The sequence below is a fragment of the Procambarus clarkii genome, chromosome 1 (assembly GCF_040958095.1).
Source record: "Procambarus clarkii isolate CNS0578487 chromosome 1, FALCON_Pclarkii_2.0, whole genome shotgun sequence".
NCBI classification, from domain to species: Eukaryota; Metazoa; Arthropoda; class Malacostraca; order Decapoda; family Cambaridae; genus Procambarus; species Procambarus clarkii.
Window position 1 is genome coordinate 20,467,482 of NC_091150.1, and position 24,177 is coordinate 20,491,658.

Below are 24,177 nucleotides of genomic sequence, written 5' to 3' on the forward strand. Positions count from 1 at the left end.
TTAAGGAAGGAATTAAAGAAACCTGTGTGCAAGTAGTCAGAGAAAAAAGAAACAGACAAACAAGTGTGTGTGTACAGAAGTCAAGAGCAGAACTAAACAGTCAGGAAGTAATTAGCAAGGCACTGGCCTCCAGTAGTCAATTAGTAAAAAAAAAAACAAAGTGTATACAAGTGCATAATAATATTTGGGTGTAAGGATCTGTGTTCACCGTGGATAACATCTAAGATGAACAGAGCTACAGAAGAGGGAAAAGTCATTCACAAAATAACAGGTTTAGGAGAAAGTCTCACAACAAACAATAATATCAGTAATTGTAGGAGCATAGGTAAATACTGTATGAAAAAAGAAAGCATTGCCCCATAAGGGGCGACAATAAACAGAGTAAAACAAATGACAGAAGTGCATAAAAAGGCCAAGATATTGCAAAATGGGCGATGGGAAACTAATCATTGAGGAAACACCTCTTGAGGGAAGATGGAAAAGCTGTGGAGGTACTAAATGAAGCAAGATGGTTTAATGAGAGCGAGAATGAGGACAATTACTGTATTTTTCTACAGGGTGATAAGAAATGGAGGGCCAGTGAAATGGAACATAAGGGACAGCCAGCCCAGGGTCTAGGAGAGGGAGGAACCCAGAAGAAGTGGAGGTAATGCATTCCCATAAATCTTGTATACAAATATTGATGGAGTAAGAGAATTTAAATATAAAAAGAAACAATCCTCAATAACCCACGGGATGTGTACTTATGGCACTAGAGATATAAACCAGAAAGATCAAATAATACTCATCAGTGCGAACAATTCACCAGCAAACAGCAAACGGACAAAGGAAACACATAACAAACAAGAGACTCTTGTAATGAATTTGAGTTAACAACAAAAGATGGGGATAAAGCATGAGTGATGGTGGTGGGGGGGGGGGAAGAGACATTAATACAAACACAATAGACTGGCAAGCCTATGATACAAGGACACAAGGTTTCTGTACTCATAATTTTCATGAACACCTTCATGAAGGCATTCATGTATCGTAATGGTAAACCACCAACACGAATGAGCGAAGGAAATGTTCTATCAATACTGGACCTGATATTTACCAGGAATGAGGAAGAGATTTTAGATCTACAGTACTGTACCTTCCTCCAATAGGTACAAGTTAACATGTACTATAAAAGGGCAATATGCAATGTGTTAAAACATACACGATAATGGTGACAGCAAGACAACAGAGAAACTTGACTAAGAAAGGGCAATAACATGAGTAAGAGAATTCTTTACTGAAACTGACTGGAATGGTTTGCTGTTAGGTAATAAAATAAATGGTTATAGGCCAATTTTTGCCAGATACCAGACTCGTACAAGTTGCCAGTATACGAAGTCATTTTAATAGTTATACACTGTACTAAAACAGAAGAAAATATATAGAAAACAAGCATGGTTTAATACAAATTGTGAGAGGGCTACCTTGTGGAGTCTCCAAGGAGCAACATCCCCATGGCCCGGTCTCTGACCAGGTCTCTCGGTTGGTTGATTGCTGAAATTCATACGTTAGGCTGCTCGCAGCCTGATGTACGAATCACAGCCTGGTTGATCAGGTATCCTTTGGAGGTGTTTGTCAAGTTCTCTTCTGAACACAGTGAGAGGCAAATTATTATGTATTTCTGCCGCCTACTCTCCAAAGAATACAGATTTAGACCTTTTAATCGGTCAAAAATAATTTAGATGAGTGGCTCTTTGTACACTCTTCAGGCCAGCAATTTCTCCAGGTTTGAATGGGGCTGTTGGTTGCTAATTCCAGAGCACACCATAAAATACATAGAGGTTTCTCAAGATGAAGTGGAAAAATTACTCAAGGGGCTAGGAAGAAATAAAGCAGTTGAACCAGATGGAGTTTCACCTTGGGTGCTGAGAGAATGTGCAGTTGAGCTGAGCATTCCACTCCAATTGATATCCCAGACATCCTTGTGCACAGGAATCTTAGCAGATATATGGGACAAAGACAAACAGTTCCAGTCTATAAATATGGTATTCGAGAAAATCCAAATTATAGACCCGTATCATTAACAAGCGTGGGAGTCAAAACACCACAAAAAATTGTTCAAACCAAATGGGTAGAACAGCTGGAGAGTAATGACATAATAACAGACAGACTGTATGGTTTCTGAACAGGCAGATCCTGCGTAACAATCTACTGTACTTAGTTTTTATGAGAGTCACAGAGACTACAGGAAAAAGATGGTTGGGTTGACTGTGTTTATCTGGACCTAAAAAAGGCTTTTGACAGAGACGCACACAAGCTGAAAATTGGAACATGCTGGAGAGGCGACGGAGGTACTCATGACATGGATGAAAATTTTTCTAACTGACAAGCAGACGAGGGGCCGTAACCAGACACAATGTATCTGACTGGAGGAGTGTTACTAGCAGAGTACCACAGGGTTCAGTTCTTGCACCAGTAATGTTCATCGTCTACATAAATGATCTACCAGAAGGAATACAGAATTATATGAATAATTTTGGAAGACGCTAAGATACTGAGAAAGATAGGAGGATGCATACGATTGTCATGCCCTTCGTACTGATCTAGATAAAATAAATGCCTGGAGCAACATGTGGCAAAATGGAATTCAATATCAATAAATGGCATGTTACGGAATGTGGAATCGGCGAAAATAGACCACACAACTTACAAATGATGTGGAATTAAAAACTAATAATGTGATCTAGGGGTGGTTTTGGATAGTAAACTGTCACCAGAGGAACACAAAGAACATTACGAGAGGAGCAAATGCATCGCAATCCAACTTGAGACTTGCTTTTAATTACATGGATGGTGAAATACTAAAACTGTCCATGACTTTTGTGAGACCAAAATTGGAATATGCAGCAGTTGTATGGTGCTCATATCTCAAGAAGCACATCAATAAACTGGAAAATGTGCAAAGGCATGCTACAAATTGGCTTCCGGAATTGCAGAACAAGAATTATGAGGAGATAGAGACGCTAAGTATACCAAAACTAGAAGATAGAAGAAAAATAGTTGGTATGATCACAACTTACAAATAATAATAACAAGAATCGAATAAATTGACAAATAGGAACTCCTGAAACCAGCAACTTCAGGAACAAGAGGACACAGATTCATGCTAAAGGAAACAAAGGTGCCAAAAAAATATTAGAAAGTTTCCTTTTACAGTGGTAGACGGTTTGAACTTTCCTAATGTCAGGTTGTCCAGACAATTGGTGCGCAACATAACTCCAAACACTGCCAGTATTTAGTCAATACAGTGTATCTGTGACAACTGTACATACAGTATCCAGTCTGTACTAACTGAATAAACGCTTACACTAACATCTCACACTATAGTAATAAAGTACACATCAATTATTTGTGCACGACTAAATAGAAAAATACACATGGTAAAAAAAATTCAAAATATTAACAGAATTGTTAAGGAATAAGAGTCCCGTAGCTCGAGGGTTAAGCAAGCAATCATGGATCAAAAGGGAGACTGTGAACGGAGCCGAAGAAAGAAATGACAGGACACTCAACAGATCAAGCTGGCTCAGGCGCCGCATGAGTAGTCGAAATGACACCCGAGACAGCTTACAAAATTGAGTCAAAGTAGTATCAAGCCTGACTGCCAGCTGCAGAGGCTCAATGAGCACCACACAGTATGAGGCAACAGTATTTGGCATGAGATGCTAATCAAGAAAAAGCCAGGACAAAAAGGAGAGCACCACACGCTCAGAATCCAATGAATAACAAAGAGAAAGAAAGCGGCGAAGAGTGCCATGAAACCTTGTATTGTTGCCAAGAGGAAACACGCAAGTGAGATACTAACAACGAAGCCACTTGGTTGCCATAATGGTAGTGATTGACCTGCATCTTTTAAACCAGATGAGAAGATCAAAGGCCAAGGCCAAACCGGCAAAGAACATTACTGGGTCAACCATCTGGAAAGAAGAGAGGCAGAGCGCAGAAAAACACCATGTTAAAATTGATGAATGTGTCTGTGGGGACGACCGCTGGATGGAATGGACTTGGTCTAAGTACGGGTTGAAGGATAAACTGGAGGTCCAGTGAATCCCATTTGGGGACTGGGATGAGGCGGGAAATCCACCAAAATGATGAAATCTTTTCGACAATGCCTGAAGCCTCCCAATCAGAATTAAAACACTTTTGCGCACCCGGCGCGCCACCGCTCAACTATGCGATGTGGGTCCCAGTGTTTCATGGGAGCGCGCGGTAATTCTGAAAAGTGTATACTCTCTTCAACTTTGTCACCTCAATTTTCATCCTACGAGATTAAATTTGGTATCATTGTGTTCACAATAGAATTCTCTACAGCACTAAATGCATATAAACTCCAAAAGCCCGGCTAATTACCCGCAGCAAAACAGAGAAAGTGCGAACGAGTTACCCAGGAGCGCGCAAAAGCGATAAAATGTGTTCACTCTTTTCACTCTGGTCACCTCAATTTTCGTCCTAGGTCTTTCATTTTCGTATCAATGGGTTCACAATAGAATTCTCTAGAGGAATATTAGCATATACAATAAAAAACCTGGTCACGCTCCAACCGCTGACAAGTTAAAGATGGGCCACGCGTTAGCCACGAGTGAGAACCCAGACGCCTTCCAGCTACACTCCCAATTCCTGCCCACAAATGTTTAGTATTATTACTTGTTGCTAATCTCCATTTTCGTGTTACAGCGCTCATTTAGGTATGAAATTGTTCCTAATAGAATGCTTTAGATGGATATGTGCATATAAGGGCCAATTGAAGAACAATATTGCCAGTACAATACGCGAAAGTATGAACAAAAAAAAATATACGAAATAATACAATTTTTTGTACTTACCACCTCAGTGTTGTGTTGAACTTGACATAGGCGTGTAGGGAAGACATAGGCGCGCATTTTAAAACCAGTCCCAAAAAAATCGGATAAAAACCTGATTTTTGGCAATTATTTTAGTGGCCGCAGCAGCATTGTGTCGTCCCCGAGATTACCAACAGTAAACTGACGACGCAGCATTGCGTCATGCCCGGACAAAAGTGTTAACCCAACACAAGCAAGGAGAGGATGCCTGCCAAGACAGACCTGAACCCCCAAAAGGGGAAGGAACCAACTCCAATGCAGGCCATGAGAAATGACATGAAACGCCCACAAATCGTGAAGCCCAGAGATGGCAAATTGAGCAACCCCCCCACCCCCCCACCCTCACCAAAGACCAGCGTGAACCCTACGAGACTGCCTTCTGAAAGGCGTGAGCATGGCACCGACTAGGTGAAAAAGGGCCAGCCACAAGACGCGCTTGCGTCCTGGCTTTTGACTCCAACCATCAGAAGGTGATGCCCTAGTCTTACCCGACTGCCCCAAAGACTGGGCATGAGACCCTCAGACAAACAGAGGTCTGTAACGGGCCAAGGCAGTGGCCACCGAGGACATGAACTAGGCATCCACGTCCTCAGGAATGAAGAGCAGAGAAAATGGAAGCAGACAGGAGAGCAAGGGCCCATGCCTTAAATGACTGGGCCAACGCACCCTGACAACACCCAAGTCAGACAGCAAACGTGGGCCACCACCTTCTGAGCATGGAAGTGTACAGTCTGTGGGTGACTGACTGACAGTGACTGACTCAAAGATGGAAACCTTCGGAAGGACAAACCCAATGGACCCAAAGGCACGTGGTCGTGAACCCTAGAAGGAGTTGCACCCAAATCACATTCATACATAGAGGGGGATACAAAACCCCCTCCCCCAGTAAAAGGAAAACCACCTCTGAGGGAACCAGGAGCCACAGAATTGACAGGAACCCAAAGGCCCATATCCAATTTCCCTAAACAGAGGGCCTAAGGGGCAGAACCAGGCTCCTCACCCACTGCCTGTGATAGGAAGAGTCCAAAGGAAAGGCGTCAAAGGAAGAAGGGGCTGGCTGAAAGGAAGATGCAGAAACCTTTGTGGAACTAGCAGGCTCAACCTCTATGCCTGACTCTGAATGAGCAACCCCCGGAGCTGACTGAGCCACATCCCGAACTAAACACCGCCCAACCCCGAAACACTCAATTGCTTCAGGGCTGGAAGCAGGGGAGGATTAGAGGAAGAGCGACCAAACCCAAAGGGGGAAGAAAGGAAGATGCGGATAGAACCTAGGCAAATTTACTAATACTTCCAATTCCAGGTCCTTAAACCACCAACCGGGGCAGCTCTGGGGGCTGCCTGAGCACGTTCTGTTTTCGCATTTTGGCTTTGCTACTGCCGTTTGGCATCCCTATTCAACGGTCCGGTTGTACGACGCCTGGCGCTCATATCGCCTTGGGTCATGGGATTGTTTGATAGATTTTTTTTTTACGTGTTCTGCTTGGTTCTCCCGGCAGGGTGACGGTGTTCGGGGGGCCGGCTTGGCCGAGAGGTGCCGGGGGTTGGTGGGTCTTGGTGGGCTCCTGGTGTGCCCTCAGCCGTGGTGGGCGGCCGGCTTTTGCTCTGCCGGAGGACACTGGATGACTTTTGCGTTTTAGTTGGGGGCCGAGTTTTGGTTTTGCTACCCAGTGTTCTCTGTGCGGGGCGGGGCCGGTGCTTGTCACCCCTGAGGGACTCCTGGGACTCCCTAATCATCTGCCCGTTTTTTTTTTTCGCCACATGGCGTATTAGTTTCAAGTGATTGGCGTCACTCGCTTCACGATTAGGCTTGGCGTTTCACCTTTCCTGGCTTCGCGATTAACCCATCACGGGTATGCCGGGGCGCATCCGATCCCACGATTGTCGTCGCTCCTAAATCAACAACAACAACAACAACAGTACCTAGACAAAACCCAGGCTGTTAGGGATGAGGAAAGCCCATTAACCCGGCAACAGCAAGACAAATTCAGGAGCAAAACCCCTGCTCAAAAATGAAAACCAAATGAAAACTGACTCCAGGTAAGACTGGGAGTACTTAGTAGCAAAACGTACAGTATTAAGAGGAGGTGTCGGTCAGACAAGAGAAGACCATCCAACATGCAGCTCATTAATTACCTCAACAAGCCCCATACAAAATTCCACTCACCCAACACTTGAAACTGAATTTTCATGGGATGAAGAAAAGGAAGGATGCAAGAGGAAGGATGTTGAAACATTCCATTAGGTAAGCATTCATTCATCATCTTGAGGTTATCTTGAGATGATTTCGGGGCTTTTTAGTGTCCCCGCGGCCCGGTCCTCGACCAGGCCTCCACCCCCAGGAAGCAGCCCGTGACAGCTGACTAACACCCAGGTACCTATTTACTGCTAGGTAACAGTGGCATAGGGTGAAAGAAACTGTGCCCATTGTTTCTCGCCGGCGCCCGGGATCGAACCCGGGACCACAGGATCACAAGTCCAGCGTGCTGTCCGCTCGGCCGACCGATCGTATGTAATCTTATAATCTAAATGCTATACCTTGACATCTATGTTACTCTTAAATGAACCAATTATCAGCACACACAGTTCTCATTACCACACACTGTATTTGGATCCCATCACACATACACTCAACCATTAATTATGCTTACCTTATTTAACTCTTCTATTCTTCTTATTTGATATGGTGATGTGGAGGAAGTTTCAAAATATACATAATCTGCAAAGAGACAACAACAACAGTACACTAATACAATATAATAAACAAATCATCATTCAAGGAATTAGACCAACTTATCACTGTATAACCTCAATATTTATATTCTCACAATAGTAGTTAATAGTAATAAAAATACAAAATAAATACTAACTACAATTCAAAAACTCAATTAAGCTGGATATTAATAACTTTGAACAGAAATATATTATTGAATATACAGTAACACAAAGTATTAGATCAGTGATTCTAACACAAATCTTCTCTATATTTCTTATGTTCGTTACTTGAGAAACAAGCTGAAAAATTACCTCTCCAAAGATCATCTTAATGGCCTAACGATAAGAGATATTGTACTTTCATTGATCCCGACGACATTTTCAGAGGAAGAGGTGAGGTGAGTGAACAACATAATACTGAATATAAGCAAGAAGGAAGAGGTTAAGATGCTGCAATGGGACTTGTGCAGATGAAAAATCACAATAACGTGGCTGAAAAATGCTGACCAAACCACACTAGAAATTGATGAGACGACAACGTTTCGGTCCGTCCTGGACCATTATCAAGTCAATTGTGATGAGACGAGGGAGGCAAGGGCATTAAGGCAAGAGAGGCGAGACCAAAATCTTAGAGGAAGATAAGTGCAAGGCAAAAGGTACGGAAGGTAAGGTGTAATATAGGATGTAATAATAGAAATTAGAATGGGAATCACCTGCAAAGGATAACACGAAGCTGTGACTGGTATTTTTGTCTATATCTGATATGAGAATAAAGAATAGCAGTGGTGCAAGAACTGTACCTTGAGGTACAGAACTTTTAACTGCGCTTGGACTCGATTTTATTTGATTGACTGTTACTCTTTGTGTTCTGTTAGACAGGAAATCGAGCATCCAGCGTCCTACTTTACCAGTTATACCCATTGACCTCATTTTGTGTGCAATTACTCCATGGTCACATTTGTCAAATGCCTTTGCAAAGTCTGTGTATACAACATCTGCATTCTGTTTTTCTTCTAATGCCTCAGTGATTTTGTCGTAATGGTCAAGTAGCTGTGAGAGGCACGATCTTCCTGCTCTAAATCCCTGTTGGCCTGGGTTGTGGAGGTCATTGGTTTTCATGAATCTAGTGACCTGACTCCTGATCACACTCTCAAATACTTTTATTATGTGGGACGTTAGTGCAACTGGTCTATAATTCTTTGTTAGTGCTTTACTACCTCCCTTGTGTAGAGGGGCTATGTCTGCTGCTTTAAGTGCATCTGGTCTCCCCCGTGTAAAAGCTCTTCCTCCACACTATATTGAGTGCCTGTGTTACTGGCACTTTGCATTTCTTTATAAATATTGAATTCCATGAGTCTAGACCCGGGGCTGAGTGTATGGATATACAGGTATTGTCAATTTCTCTTTCAAAATCTGCTACGCTTGTGTTGATATCAGTTATATTTACAGGTGTTTGGATATCACGCATAAAGAAATTGTCTGAATCTTCCACTTTCATGCTGTGTATCGGAGTGCTAAACATGTCCTCATACTGCTTTTTTAGGATTTCGCTAATTTCTTTGGCATCCTCAGTGTATGAACCTTTACTAATATAAATAGGTCCAATACTGGCAGTGGTTTTTGCTTTTGATTTAGCATATGTGAAGAAATATTTTGAGTTTTTCTTTATTTCTTGAATTGCTTTCTGTTCTAGTTGCCTTTCTTCAGTCTGATTGGAATGCTCCAGTCTCTGTTCGATTTCTTCAATCTCCCTGTTTAAATTATTTCTTCTTTGTATGGAGAGCCGTGTCTGCTTAAGCATTTCCATTAATTTCTTCCTTCTTTTGTAATGTCGTCTGCGTTCTCTTTCTACATTGAACCTCTTTCTGGCTTTCCTCAAAGGAACATGTTTCAGACAGACTTCATATGCTTCAGAAGTCAGTTTTTCTATTCCATGTGTAGGATTTTTATTTCTTAGAACATTCTCATTGAATGTTTGTAAGTTCCCTGTTTATTTTCTCCCAGTCTATCATTTTATTATTAAAATTGAATTTACTGAATAACCCTTCTCGCTTGTTGTTTCTCTTGGGCCTACTACCGTTATTAATGTTAGTTTGCACTTCAATGAGCTTGTGGTCCAAGTACGTAGTGTCTGAGACAGTAATGTCTGATTAGCTCATCATTGTTCGTGAATATCAGGTCCAGCATGTTTTCGTTCCTAGTTGGTTCTGTAATCTGCTGCCTGAGCGAGAATTTGTCACAGAATCTCAGTAGTTCTCTGACCTGTGGTTGGTTATTTCCAGGTTGATTTCCTGCTATAATGTTATTGTTTACTATTCTCCATTTTAAACTGGGTAGATTGAAGTCTCCAAGGAAGATAATATCTGGTACTGGGTTTGCTAGGTTATCAAGGATATTCTCAAGGATATCAAGGATACTTGAAAAGCAAGTAGAGGCAGGAAAGATTATTTTTAGAGGAAGACCACTCAACAGGGTGACTAGAATCCCTAACATGACAGAAGAGAGCATTGTTTGTGTCTGCATCTTAACACTTCTTTTGTGTTCCTTAAGTCTGTCATTAAGTGTACGGCCAGTTTTCGCACAGTATTGGAGAGGACAAGACGAACAGGAAACAGAGCAGACACCAGCAGCATTAGAAGCATGAGGAGAACTGTGAACCAGATTACTACGTAGTGTTAGTTTGTCGAAAAGCGAGCTTTATGTCAAGACGACGAAAGGTATTAGTAAGAGTTTTGAGTTTAGATATGAAGGGAATGTAGCACACAGTGCTAAAAGGGCTGGAAGCAGGTTTATGATGACAGAGATTATGTTTAGCTTGAGAATAGGCACAGTTGATAAAATGTAAATGGTAACCAAGGTGGGAGAAAGATTTGTAGATAAAACGAAATTTCAGAATCAAGAAACTGAGGGTCGCTTGCGTAGAGCTCGGAGAAAGAGAGATGAGAACACTTTTCTTAACAGAAGGATGGTAGGAAAAGAAGTGAATGTACATGCCACTATGTGGCATGTAAGGGAGCCTAAGGTTTGCGGTAGACAGAGAAAGAGACAGAGCTGTGAACATCAAGAAAAGGAAGGAGGGAATTAGATTCCCATTCAACTTTGAAATGGATGGAAGGAGCCAGAGTGTTAAGAGACAAGAAGAAAGACTGGAAAAGACTAAGGTCATGAGGCCATAACGCAAAAATGTCAACATAGCGAAGTCTGAGAAAGGGATGAATATCAATAGAAGGAAAACAGTTTTGAAGTACTGTATTCCATAAAGAGATTGGCAAGAACAGGAGAGACGGGGAATCCATAGTGACACCGAAAGTTTGAGTGAAGTATTTTCCGTTGACTTTTAGTGTATATATTTTGTGAATTTTTTTATATTTTATGGATTTTTTATTTTTTTTTCGTGGACTTTTTGTGTTTATATGCCGGCAGCGACAGTGTGCTGGATATTTTGGCCAAGTCTTCAGGTTGGTAGGATGCACCACTGTGTGAGCTGGCTGTTAACAGATGATACCTGCTTGATGGGGTTCTGGGAGTAGTTGTACTCCCCAAACCCGGCCCGAGGCCAGGCTTGACTTGTGAGAGCTTGGTCCACCAGGCTGTTGCTTGGAGCGGCCCGCAGGCCTACATACCCACCACATCCCGGTTGGTCCGGCACTTCTTTAAGAAAACTACCTAGTTTTCTCATGAAAGTTGGTTGAGACTTTCTCTAGATGGTTGAGACTGTTTGACAAGTAGAGCTTTGCCAATGTCAATCTTTTATTGTAATTGTAATTCTCAAATGTGTGTGTGGGAGACCTAAGTGTAATTACCCAAGTGTAGTTATAGGGTAAGAGCTATTCTCGTTGAGTTCTGTCTTCCCAGTACAGGTACTCTGTCATTTAATGTTTTGAAACTACGGATGGTTTTGGCCTCCACCACCTTCTCACTTAAACTTGTTCCAACTGTCTACCACTCTGTCTGCAAAAAGAAAACTTTCTAATATTTGTTCTGCACCTTTCTTTCCTTAGCATGAATCCGTATCCTCTTGTTCTTGAAGTTAATGGTGTCAGGAATTCCTCTGTCAATTTGGTAGATTCCTGTTATTATTTTGTAAGTGGTAATCACATCACCTCTTTCATCATGCTTTGGCATATTTAACAACTCAAACCTCTCCTCGTAAACTCTTATTTCTCAGTTCCAGGAAATATTTGTAGCATGCCTTTGCACCTTCTCCAGTTTAATTATGTGCTTCTCGAGATATGGGCACCATACAACTGCTGCATATTCCAATTTTGGTCTCACAAAAAGTCATGAACAGTTTCATGACTTTTGCATTGGCCCATTTGAGCTGCCTCGTATGGGCCAGTAGGCTTTCTGCAGTTACCTTTGTTTTTATGTTTCTTTAGTATTTCACCTTCCATATAATTAAAGGCAAGTCTGAAGTTGGAAAGCAACGCATACGCTCCTCTCACAATGTTCTTTGTGTGTTCTTCTGGCAACAGCTTGCTATCCAAAACTACCCCTAGGTCTCGCTCTTTATTAGAGTTCTTTAATTCCTTTTCACATAATTTGTAACTTGTGTGATCTATTTTTTCCGATTCCACATTCCATAACATGACATTTATTCACACTGAATTCCATTCGCCACATGTCACTCCAAGCACTTAATTTATCTAGATCAATTAACAGGACACGACAATCGTCTGCGTCTCCTATCTTCCCCAGCATCTTAGCATCATTGGCAAACATGTTCATATGATATTTAGCCATAAAGTACCAATGCAAAGCTGTAAATGCCAAGTCTTAAATTTTAAAATCCAACTAAAAAAGATCATCTAGGCAAAGGGGGGGACATTTGACAAGCCGCCAGCTTCCTGTCCTCATCGAGGCCACTAGTATTGGTGGCACTGAAGTAAATTCAGGTAAATGTAATTCTCCATTCCTTCTGGTAAGAGTTTATGAAGACGAGTATTAATGGTGCAAGAACTGAACCCTGTGGTACTCCGCTAGTAACACTCCTCCAGTCAGATACATTGTCTCTGATTACTGCCTTCATCTGTCTGTCAGTTAAAAAGTTTTTCATCCATGTCAGAAGTCTCCCTGTCACCCCTTCAGAGGCATAATGCCTGAAATTAAAAGTGGTTCAATGTCAACCAATATTTTTTGACTAGTTGTATTTGAAAAAGTGCTGCAATTGTTCCATGTTTCAGTATCGCAGAAAGGGAGAAAAAATAAAAAAAATTCAACAAATTTTATACATTTTCAATAACTCTGTACAACAACAAGTTTCAAATGAAATCATTTCAATAACGCTCATCTATCACATTAACATATAAGGATTTCTATAAAACGGATTATCCAAAATATATTTAGTTTTACTAATACTGTACAAATATTCAAAGTTCCCCCAAAATTATGCAAATATTTCATGTTTATCAACATTTATAAAATCAATAAATGAACTTGGTAATAAAGTTTCTTATAGAGATTGTAGAGACAAACTCTAAATGTAAGGTGTAAGTTTCATGTAAATTGAATAAAAAATGAAAGTAGTCACTTTCAGTAGTAAGTTACTTGACAATAAATGAAGTCAAAGATTCTGCCACCTGTGGCTGAGGTTGACATCAACCAATTTCCTCCAAAATTGACACCCTTACAGATAGGCAAACGTTCAGTCAGGTGTACAAGTTTCATGTAAATCGCCCGATAAAGAAATATGAAAAAAAAATTGAGAAAAAATCTATTTTTTTTTAACAAGATTTTTTTGGCAAAAAACTAAATATTAAAATACTTTATTATATGCTATTGTGATACTGTAACTTAGAGTTATAGACATGATTTCAGTTGACACTTGTGTTTGATGTTAATTTTTGACCATTTTGGAAAACTTTTGACAATTCTAATATTTTTTTCTCCCTTCCTATTTATGCTACGATGCTGAGACTTGGACCAGTTGAACCCAATTTCATGTACTGTACAACCAACTAGTCAAGAAAGTTGGATTGAAATCGAACCAGTTTTCAATTATTGCAGCATATTTAGGCATTATGCCCCCCTCAGCATGTTCCAGTTTTCAGCTAGTATGGGACTGTCAAAAGCCCTTTTTAGGTCCAGATATACAGTTAACCCAACCATCTCTTTCCTATAGTGTCTGTGGCTCTATCATAAAAACTAAGTAGATTTGTTACACAGGAGGACCTTTCTGTTCCAAAACCATACTGTATGTCTCTTATTATATCATTACTCTTCAAGTGTTCAATCCATTTGGTTTTAACTTTTTTTCCAGTTCAGTACAGTATTTTAAATACCACGCACACTTGTTAATGATACAGGTCTATAATTTAGAGGGTTCTGTAATTCTATAATTATCCCCCGTATCTTATTGTTTATTTCTTCAAATTTATTTCCATCCAATTTCCATGTCTCATAATCTTACTCTAGTTTCTTGAGTATTCCTTTCCTTGTCAGTCAAGCTGGTGACTTCTTTATCCTGCTGCAACAAGCTGTTTGATGAAGTCTCTACCTGGCTCTTGAAATATTAATTTTCTTGTTCTAAAGTAACAAGTTTTCCCTTATAAGCCTTTAGCAGATCTTCAATCCTCACTAACCACACAGAAAACCACCTTCCTGTATTTGTTTCCAAGTAAAACCTTTTGAAGTCTGCCTCCTTTGCTGTCTCCACTGCCGATGGAGTCCCTTCCAGTCCTGTTTAATCCGCCATCTTCGTTTTCATTTTGGCTGCTCTGGTTCGGCGACCACAGGCTAAAAATTTATCCAAATTTGTATATTATTGACAACAATCGCCACTCTCCACCTTATGTCAATGATCTCGGTATATTTATGGCATCGGGAACATCACTTGATTAGCGCTCTCCTGCAGTTACTTGAATATGACGCAAAGATCCTCGTGTTTTCCAAAGCTGTCACGATGATGTGATGGCAACGACGTACGTACGTACCAACTTAGTTGTACTTGAGGGGGTCCAGCTTCGGCTCTTTGGTCTTCCTCTCGACTGTCAATCAACCGGTGTACAGATTCCCGAGCCTATTGGGCTTTATCATATCTACATTTGAAATTGTGTATGGAGTCAGCCTCCACCACAGCCAAATGCATTACATCTGTGAACTACTCTGACACTAAAAAAGTTGTTTCTAGTGTCTCTATGGCTCATTTGGGTACTTAATTTCCACCTGTAATTCAACACATGACTTGATAATGGTGCAGGACGGACCAAAACAACGTCATTTCTTCATCTACGGATGTGTGGTTTGGTCATCATATCTTCCGCTAAGTTATTGTTGTAACTCATCTTCTGCAATTTCAACCTGTATCCCCTAGTGTGTGCGCCCCGTATTAAATAAACTGTCTTTATCTACCCTATCAATTCCTCTGAGAATTTTGTATGTGGTGATCATGTCTCCCCTAACTCTTCTGTCTTCCAGCAACATGAGATTTAGTTCTCGTAGTCTCGCATTGTAAGTTGCATACCCCTGCACCTTCTCCAATTTAGTCTTGTGCTTGATAAGATACAGACTCCATGCTGGAGCTGTATACTCCAGGATTGGTCTGACATTTGTGATATACAAGGTTCTGAATGATTCCTTATACAGTGGTACCTCGGAATGCGAGTGTCCCAGTATGCGAGTTTTTCGGAAGACGAGCAGGATTTCCTCGGAAAATATCTCGGAAGGCGAGGGTTACCTCGGAACGCGAGTTTGTTGATACGTGTACAGGCCGACTGGCGCGTGGTGGCATGGCGATCGCGCCTCAGTTTACCAGTGTCTCGTGTCCAGTGACTATCCCACCTGAATTCTTCACAAGGATTTACAGTTTTTTATCGGTTTTTTGGCCATTTGAGCATAAAAGTTGTCATTATATATCTTGCCATGGGTCTCAAGAAAGCCATTGGTAAGGTTCAACCTAAGAAAATAGCTGTGAGTAGAGGCAGTAGAGGATGTCCCTTCTTGATTAAGAAAATGTGTGAAGTATGGGAAGAACTGCAAAGTTTTGTTGAAAAAACTCGCCCAGATAAAGCTGTAGCAGGCCGTTGCATTGACCTGTTAAATGATAATGTGATGTCTTACTACAGACAAGTGTGAAAATGTAGGGAAAAACAAGTGTCATTAGACAAATTCTTAGTAAAACAAGCAAGTCCTAGTGGTATGCAGGCAAAATGTGCCAGAGTGTGCATACCAGTGAAGTCCTCACTGCCTGATGTGATAATGGAAGGGGACTCCCCTTCCAAACAGTAACTCCTCTCTTCCTCCCACCTCCTCACCATCTTCCATACGCCTACAGCATTCAACAGCAAGGTAAGTAATAACTTGAACATAGTTTTGTAGGTTTATTTAGATGAATTAGGTATAAAAATTTAGTTTGATGTGGGGTTTTTGGGGTAGTCAGGAACGGATTAATTCATTTCCCTTTATTTCTTATGGGGAAATTAGCTTCGGAATGCGAGTTTTCGGAATACGAGGCGTCTCCAGGAACCAATTAAACGCTTAAACTGAGGTATGCCTGTACAAGTTTCAAAAAGCCATCCTTATGCTGGCCATCCTGGCATATGCCACTGATAATTTCCTCTTGATGTGGGCTTCAGAGGACAGGTCTGGCATCATATCAACTCCTAGGTCTTTCTCACTCTGATTCTTGAAGAATTTCATCTCCCATATGGTACCTTGTATCTGGCCTCCTGCTCCCTACACCTAGCATCATTATTTTCCATTTGCTGGGGTAAACTAATAGCCATTTGTTGGTCCATTCTTTCAGTTTTGTTTTTGGTCATTTTAAAGCATCATGCTGTCCTTCTCTGAATGAATCCTTCTCATAATTTTGGCATCATCAATAAGCATTGAGAGGAATAAGTCTATACTCTCTGGAAGATCAATTATGTATGTCAGAAACAGGATAGGACCGAGTAAAGAGCCCTGTGGAACTCCACTGGTGACTTCACGCCATTCCGAGGTCTCGCCCCTCACTGTAACTTTCTGCTTCCTATTGCTTAGGTACTCCCTTATCCACGGAGCACCCTACCAATTATTCTTGCCCATTTCTCCAACTTATGTACCAGCTTTTTATGGGGTACTGTGTCAAAGGCTTTCCGACAGTCCAAAAAATTGCAGTTTGCCCACCTTTCTCTTTATTCCTTAATCTTTGTCACCTCATTGTAGAATTCAAATAAACGTGTGAGACAAGATTTGCCATCTCTCAAGAGCCCAATAGGCTCAAGAATCTGTACACCAGTTGATTGACAGTAGAGAGGTGGGACCAAAGAGCCAAAGCTCAATCCCTGCAAGCACAACTAGGTGAGTACATACACACCGGTGTAGTTTACTCCCAGTAAATCAACTGACAATTCTTTTGTGCCTCCGTACCCAGTAATGTACCAATATTCCAGATAATTTAAGAAATCTCAGACATGAACATTCACTTTATTTGGTTTGTAAAGGACAACTCCACTTTCCTGAAGATGGCAGAAATTTGGAAAAAAATATTCCTGCATATGATAAAGAAATACTTTTCATTCTCTGCTTAGAAATGTTAAAAAATATTGCACACTAAATGTAGCTGACATTCGGGTATCTGAGCACACAGCTGAATAGTCAAATGAAAATGTAAATGAATATTTGCCAGAAACACTGCATAATAGTGGCTTTAGGCTGTAACACCATGATCCCCTCCCCCCCCCTCGAGTTTTCACCCAGGGAAGCCTTCTCCAAGAGGTCAGCCCAGATGACCTCCGGATTATCTTTTATGTTGATTAAAAAAATTCCTGGGTTAGTCTTAGTCAGCTAGTTTCAAGTATGTAATATTTCATGATACTCTTGTCAAACATTGCAATGGAATTAGACCCCCAGATTCTTATGTGTAAACATCCATGGATCTCTCCTTTTAGCCAGGTCAAAGGTCAGTCACACACGTAATTAATAATTCCTCTCTTGAACAGTGTATGGTGAATGTCAAACAAGTTTAATGAAAATTCTTAAGTGTTTGTGCACGTGTGGCCTGACCTCTTTTGATCTAGGTAGCAACAATAAATCTTCCCCTCCCCCCTTTTTCGAGGGTATATATTGGTCCTGTAGAGACTTAGGGACAGAGTGCCGGACACCGGGGTCCAGAGAGGGTTGTGGAGAACATCGTGAGGTGACAGAGGGAGAGACAGAGGTCTTAAGGTAATGTGTGTGATCTCTGAGGTTCTGTTCCATGTCTAAATTTCTTAACCTTTGGCCAGTGTTAGAGTAGGATTTATAAGTGGTGATTAGCATAATTTTGGTCTCAATAAACTCATGTTAAATTTCCCATCTGTGTCAATTGTTGAATCCTCTTAGCCTTTTGGATATAGTGGCTGACAACCGTCCCATAATTAATGATAATTATAGAAAGTACTCTCCAAGTCTAGCAATGTTTCTTGCCTCGTTGCTTGATATAGTCTCAATGGTCAAGGCAGATGGTGGCAGCGTTATTTAATCCTGTGTAGCATTTCCATGTTTCGCAGTGTACCTTTTGGTTCCGGTGTACCCATCATATGTCAGCTCATATTACAGTGTTCAATAACAGTGTTACCAAGTGCAACTGATAGGAAGTGTTACTCAGGATAAGCAGTAGTGTTTTTAGTATTAATTTAGTATATAGTTGTGTTACATTATAGTGGTGTTACAAAGCGTTGTTATACTAGCTCTGTCTAGAAATCCAACATTCTCATTGTAACTCATTTTGTATGTACAGTATGTACTTTTCCTAAATAAACATTATCATTATCTAAATAAAAAATAAACATTTAGAGTGTGCAGATAAACACCCATCAGCACAGATCAAGACAACAAGAAATAAAAAATTGTAGACAGCAACATGAGGAATCAACATAATCACCATCCATAACTGCCAACACAGAGCCACTACAGCATCAAAGTCCAAAACAAATAATAACATACTCGAAACTTGCCGATATTCTGCACATGGTGGGTGTAAAAATGGGCAATCCATAAAACTATCTGAATATGCAGATACAGTACTGTATTATCACCAAGAAATGCACAAACATACAAAAAAACAGCTGTCATTCCAAAAGTTAAATTTTTCCACCCAGAACTGTGTAAGTGAAAGTAAATGTTACATTAGTATTGGGCTCTTCCATGAGGGATATAGAACTTTCGCTGATAACAACGAAGGAATGAGAAACACTAAGGTTACAGTATGACACTTATTGTAAACCAACCCTCCCAAACACACTGAAAATTCACTTTTATAAACAGCGTGGTAGATGGTTGGAACAAGTTAGGCGAGAAGGTGGTAGAGGCCAAAACCGTCAGTAATTTCAAAGCGTTATATGACAAAGTGCTGGGAAGACGGGACACCACGAGCGTAGCTCTCGTCCTGTAACTACACTTAGGTAATTACTGAAGAATGACACCTCAAACAAAGTTTACATGACAAGTACCCCAAACTCTATCAATATTTTAGACGTCAACCCGAACCTAGCTGGGCTTTAAAGAAGCCGAACACACTGTGCAAGACAAGGACACAAACTCTAGTTCCAGATCATCCTTTACAGGCGACAGCATTAGTGACACTAAGAAATGTAGAGGACAACGGATACCTGATTAACCAGCCTGTAGTACATAGGTTAGATTGTAGGCAGTGGCATTTAATAGCGTGACTAACCAGGGGAACTAACCAGGAGGCGTGGTAAGAGACCAGGCTGCAGGGACATTGATCCTCAGAACCACCTTAAGGCTGGTAACCTTAAGCTATACCTAAATGTAAGCTGCCTCTCGATAATTAGGCGAGTGTGTGGCACGTAGTGTCTCGGCTAGTTCTTCTCTTCTGTTGTCATCGTGTACGCCAATTATTTTGGTGTTCTTGGTCAGGAGACCGTCCAAGTGGTTGGGCACCATTCCTTCCCCCGTCCCATCCCAAATCTTTATCCTGACCCCTTCCAAGTGCTATATAGTCGTAATGGCTTGGCGCTTTATCCCAATAGTTCCCTCCCCCTTGGTTAGGCCATCTCTGATGGACTGGTTGTGTGTAGAAACAATGTGATCTTTCATTGAGCCTCGCAATTTGTGCCTTTTTTAGGCACGTTGAAAGAGATGTCGTCTTGCCTAAATATTGAAATCACTCGGGCAGAGCCCCCAAGTAGACGTGTAAAGGCATTAACAATATTCATCTCTTTCAAAGCATTTTCCTTAATGTCAGGAGAGTTTTTCTTGAGCAAATTTGTGAACTTCGTCTTCATGTAGTGAATGGTAAACTTTATTTTCTGGTTCACTTTGATAGTGTCACGTTTCTGTTGATGTCTTTCATGACTCTCTCCTCAGTCTTGTGACACATTAAAAAGATGGTTGTTTAGAAGACTTTAAAAGACAGGATAATTCCGTAGTATTGGCTGCTTTATTATAGACAGAATAGTGGTTTCCTTTCCTTTCAAAGCTCTCTCTGATGTATTCATTAGGGGTATCCATTGTTGACAAGACCGTGCCTTACTCCATGAGTTAATCATCAACCGGCTTTCAGCTGTAGCCATGCGAGAGCACCGTTGACACAAGGCGTCGTCAACACATCGTTTACATCCGTCGCGCCACGCACTACTAGCACTAAGGCACATTCCTATGTTAGTTCACTTAGTATAGACTGCAGTGCAAAGTCATCATTCCGTTAGCGTAGCCATTATTAACAAGGCCCAGATTCCAATCACATCCAGATTGAGACTCTGCTTCAAACACGCGCTCCATTACTCACGAATGTAATCATATGCATCACAACCATAAAAACATTGTTATTAATGTGACAACATTCATCCAATGTCACAGCCAAAGAGTTACAAAGTAGCACAGGGTGCTAGAAATTGTTTGTTTATATAAGATGGTCATCTTGAGATGGTTTCGGGGCTTAGAGTCCCCGGGGCCCGGTCCTCAACCAGGCCTTCTCTATTGCATAATATACAACACTGCAACAATTACATTATACATTATGTATTGTACAAGTATTTACAAGCCCTCAGCAAAAAAGGGATTACAGTACATGTAATGTATGATACAGCATACAGATCCTGTATTAGTGGAAGAAACCACACAAAATGTGCACAAGTCTTGTAATTCAACAAACTTCTTGATGGCACATACACCGAACATTGGCGGCAAATGTTGCGTCATTTTACCCCATAAACACGCGCTGTCTGCACCATATTTTGCAGTTTTTCAATTATTTTTAACTGTGAACCATTGCATAAATGCCTCTATAATGGCAGTTACAAAATATATTGAACTTGATAACAATAGTGTTGTTGAGACTTGAGTCATCGTAGAGAAGTGCATCATTGTTGTGTATGAGAGCTGTCAATGCCAGTGCTGGAAGTGCCAGTGATGCTTAGTATATTGTGCCAGGTAGAGCTGGCCTATAATGTACACGAGTTCCTTCTTCAGTGCTGGACACATATGTAAACAAACACATGTGGCTGTGTGGTGTCACATGTAGGAGAGCCACACATGCCTCAAAACTCTATTCATGTATCCTCTTCTCAATGAAACTGTGTGTATACATGTGAATGTGTAAACATGTATATATACATATATACACACATGATGTGTATAGGCAATGTACATACATATGTATGCATAAGCACCCTTCTGCATATACATACACGCATGTCTTGTTATATGTACACACACATGAGCAGACATATATGTGCGAGCGTACACATACTGGTGGCTGGAGTGTACACACACACTACGTGTACACATACATTATTCCCCAAGCAGGCACCTAGCAAGAGAGAGGTAGAGAGGGAGGTAGAGGTAGAGAGGTAGAGGTAGACGGGTAGAGGTAGAGAGAGGAGGGAGGCCCTGGAGGTATTGTTTACATTTAGTGAGGCCAATATCAGCTGAGCAGCGTGTCCCCCCCCCGGGGCCGCCCACCCCACACACCCACCACACACACACACACCGCCCACCACAGCCGCCCACCTCGCTGCCCACACCGCCCACACCACCCCCCGCCTCACCACCCACAACACGCCACAAGTGTGAGGGTGTGTGAGGCCCGGCGTGATGAGGGCCTCACACACACACTCGCCGCCATCACTCACCTCCAACACGGTACATATTGCTGGCCATCTTCCCCGCGTCGCTACATACACACGCGCTCACCAGCTACACATCACACTCCTCTCCTCTCCCGACGTTTCATGACAAGTGCCAAAACAATCAACGTGATGGGCGCCGCTGACAATTCGCCATTTTCTCACTTTCCGTAGACGCGTTCCAACAACGCCTCCACTCCACACTTAATTATTTCCCGCACTACCCAACGGCTTCCCATCACTTTAAGACTTCGTAATACATTTAGAATTTATATAGATCTTCTATTATAACCTCCGTGGTGAGAATCATGAGCAACTTGGGGTAAGACGAGAGGGGTAATAATATTTGTGAAGAGGAGCGGGAGACCCGGAGGAGTTGTGGTGGTGAGAACATAAATTTGATGACGTCACAGAGCTCCTCCGGCCAGACAAAGCCATCACTGACCTCATACATTTATTTCCTCATATATTGACTCAATATTATCCCTCATTAACCCATAATATATATGAGTCCCCTCCTCGGCTTCCAGGCTCATTAAATATACCCAAATCCTCATAAAAGGCGGTATATTAGAACAATTATAAGGCCATTAATGGCATGATGGGTTATAACTGGGGATTGATGCTAAAAGTATATTGTGATGAGGTTAAGATGAGTGTGTTGAGGTGAGCGGCATTAAGATGAGCGGATCAATGACACTGCCGGCCACTGTAGCATGCGAGGTGACGCGCGAAATAAAAACCTACCAATGTTCATTTCCGTCTTGAGTTTGTGGCGTCAAATGTTCGCGGGAGGCTGGCGGCGGCAGCTGGCCGCACCACCACACATACACCCTGTATTAATTATACAACATTTATACAACACATACACCTTCCCCAGGGCCAGCCCCGTGCCCCTGACCTGCCATAATCACAATTATCTCACACATCAATCTTGGGGCTCCATTGATACCACAATCATCAACTGATTAGTTAAAAAAAAATCGAGTAAGCATTGCCCGGAGTGAGAGGAATGGACACCCTTCCCTAGTGTTGCGGGGCTCAGAGCCCGGCCACACGGCCCTCACAACACTGTGTTACACCAGCCACACACCTTCCCTAGTGTTGCGGGGCTCAGAGCCCGGCCACATGGCCCTCACAACACTGTGTTACACCAGCCCTACACCTTCCCTAGTGTTGCGGGGCTCAGAGCCCGGCCACACGGCCTCACAACACTGTGTTACACCAGCCACACACCTTCCCTAGTGTTGCTGGGCTCAGAGCCCGGCCACACGGCCCTCACAACACTGTGTTACACCAGCCACACACCTTCCCTAGTGTTGCGGGGCTCAGAGCCCGGCCACACGGCCCTCACAACACTGTGTTACACCAGCCACACACCTTCCCTAGTGTTGCGGGGCTCAGAGCCCGGCCACACGGCCTCACAACACTGTGTTACACCAGCCACACACCTTCCCTAGTGTTGCGGGGCTCAGAGCCCGGCCACACGGCCTCACAACACTGTGTTACACCAGCCACACACCTTCCCTAGTGTTGCGGGGCTCAGAGCCCGGCCACACGGCCCTCACAACACTGTGTTACACCAGCCACACACCTTCCCTAGTGTTGCGGGGCTCAGAGCCCGGCCACACAGCCCTCACAACACTGTGTTACACCAGCCACACACCTTCCCTAGTGTTGCGGGGCTCAGAGCCCGGCCACACGGCCCTCACAACACTGTGTTACACCAGCCACACACCTTCCCTAGTGTTGCTGGGCTCAGAGCCCGGCCACACGGCCCTCACAACACTGTGTTACACCAGCCACACACCTTCCCTAGTGTTGCGGGGCTCAGAGCCCGGCCACACGGCCCTCACAACACTGTGTTACACCAGCCACACACCTTCCCTAGTGTTGCGGGGCTCAGAGCCCGGCCACACAGCCCTCACAACACTGTGTTACACCAGCCACACACCTTCCCTAGTGTTGCGGGGCTCAGAGCCCGGCCACACGGCCCTCACAACACTGTGTTACACCAGCCACACACCTTCCCTAGTGTTGCGGGGCTCAGAGCCCGGCCACACGGCCCTCACAACACTGTGTTACACCAGCCACACACCTTCCCTAGTGTTGCGGGGCTCAGAGCCCGGCCACACGGCCCTCACAACACTGTGTTACACCAGCCACACACCTTCCCTAGTGTTGCGGGGCTCAGAGCCCGGCCACACGGCCCTCACAACACTGTGTTACACCAGCCACACACCTTCCCTAGTGTTGCGGGGCTCAGAGCCCGGCCACACGGCCCTCACAACACTGTGTTACACCAGCCACACACCTTCCCTAGTGTTGCTGGGCTCAGAGCCCGGCCACACGGCCCTCACAACACTGTGTTACACCAGCCCTACACCTTCCCTAGTGTTGCGGGGCTCAGAGCCCGGCCACACGGCCCTCACAACACTGTGTTACACCAGCCACACACCTTCCCTAGTGTTGCTGGGCTCAGAGCCCGGCCACACGGCCCTCACAACACTGTGTTACACCAGCCCTACACC

The 24,177-nt window shown here is 42.8% G+C and overlaps 1 protein-coding gene across 12 annotated transcripts in view; it reads right to left on the bottom strand.

Moving 5' to 3' along the window:
* Positions 1-21,852, bottom strand: part of MTA1-like (metastasis associated 1-like) — a 156,746-nt gene extending 134,894 nt beyond the window's left edge. For 8 of the 12 annotated variants that reach the window (XM_069311418.1, XM_069307357.1, XM_045736357.2 and 5 more), the window contains exons 1-2: positions 21,653-21,832; positions 7,532-7,599 (exon numbers count right to left, since the gene is read on the bottom strand). In XM_069311418.1, coding sequence (XP_069167519.1) covers positions 7,532-7,599; positions 21,653-21,680 — 96 coding nt within the window. In that variant the 5' untranslated portion in view covers positions 21,681-21,832. Of the gene's footprint in view, positions 1-7,531; positions 7,600-21,652 lie in introns of all 12 variants that reach the window. The other 4 variants (XM_045736407.2, XM_045736349.2, XM_045736372.2 and 1 more) reach the window with 4 other exon arrangements.
* Positions 21,853-24,177: the final 2,325 nt, after the last annotated feature.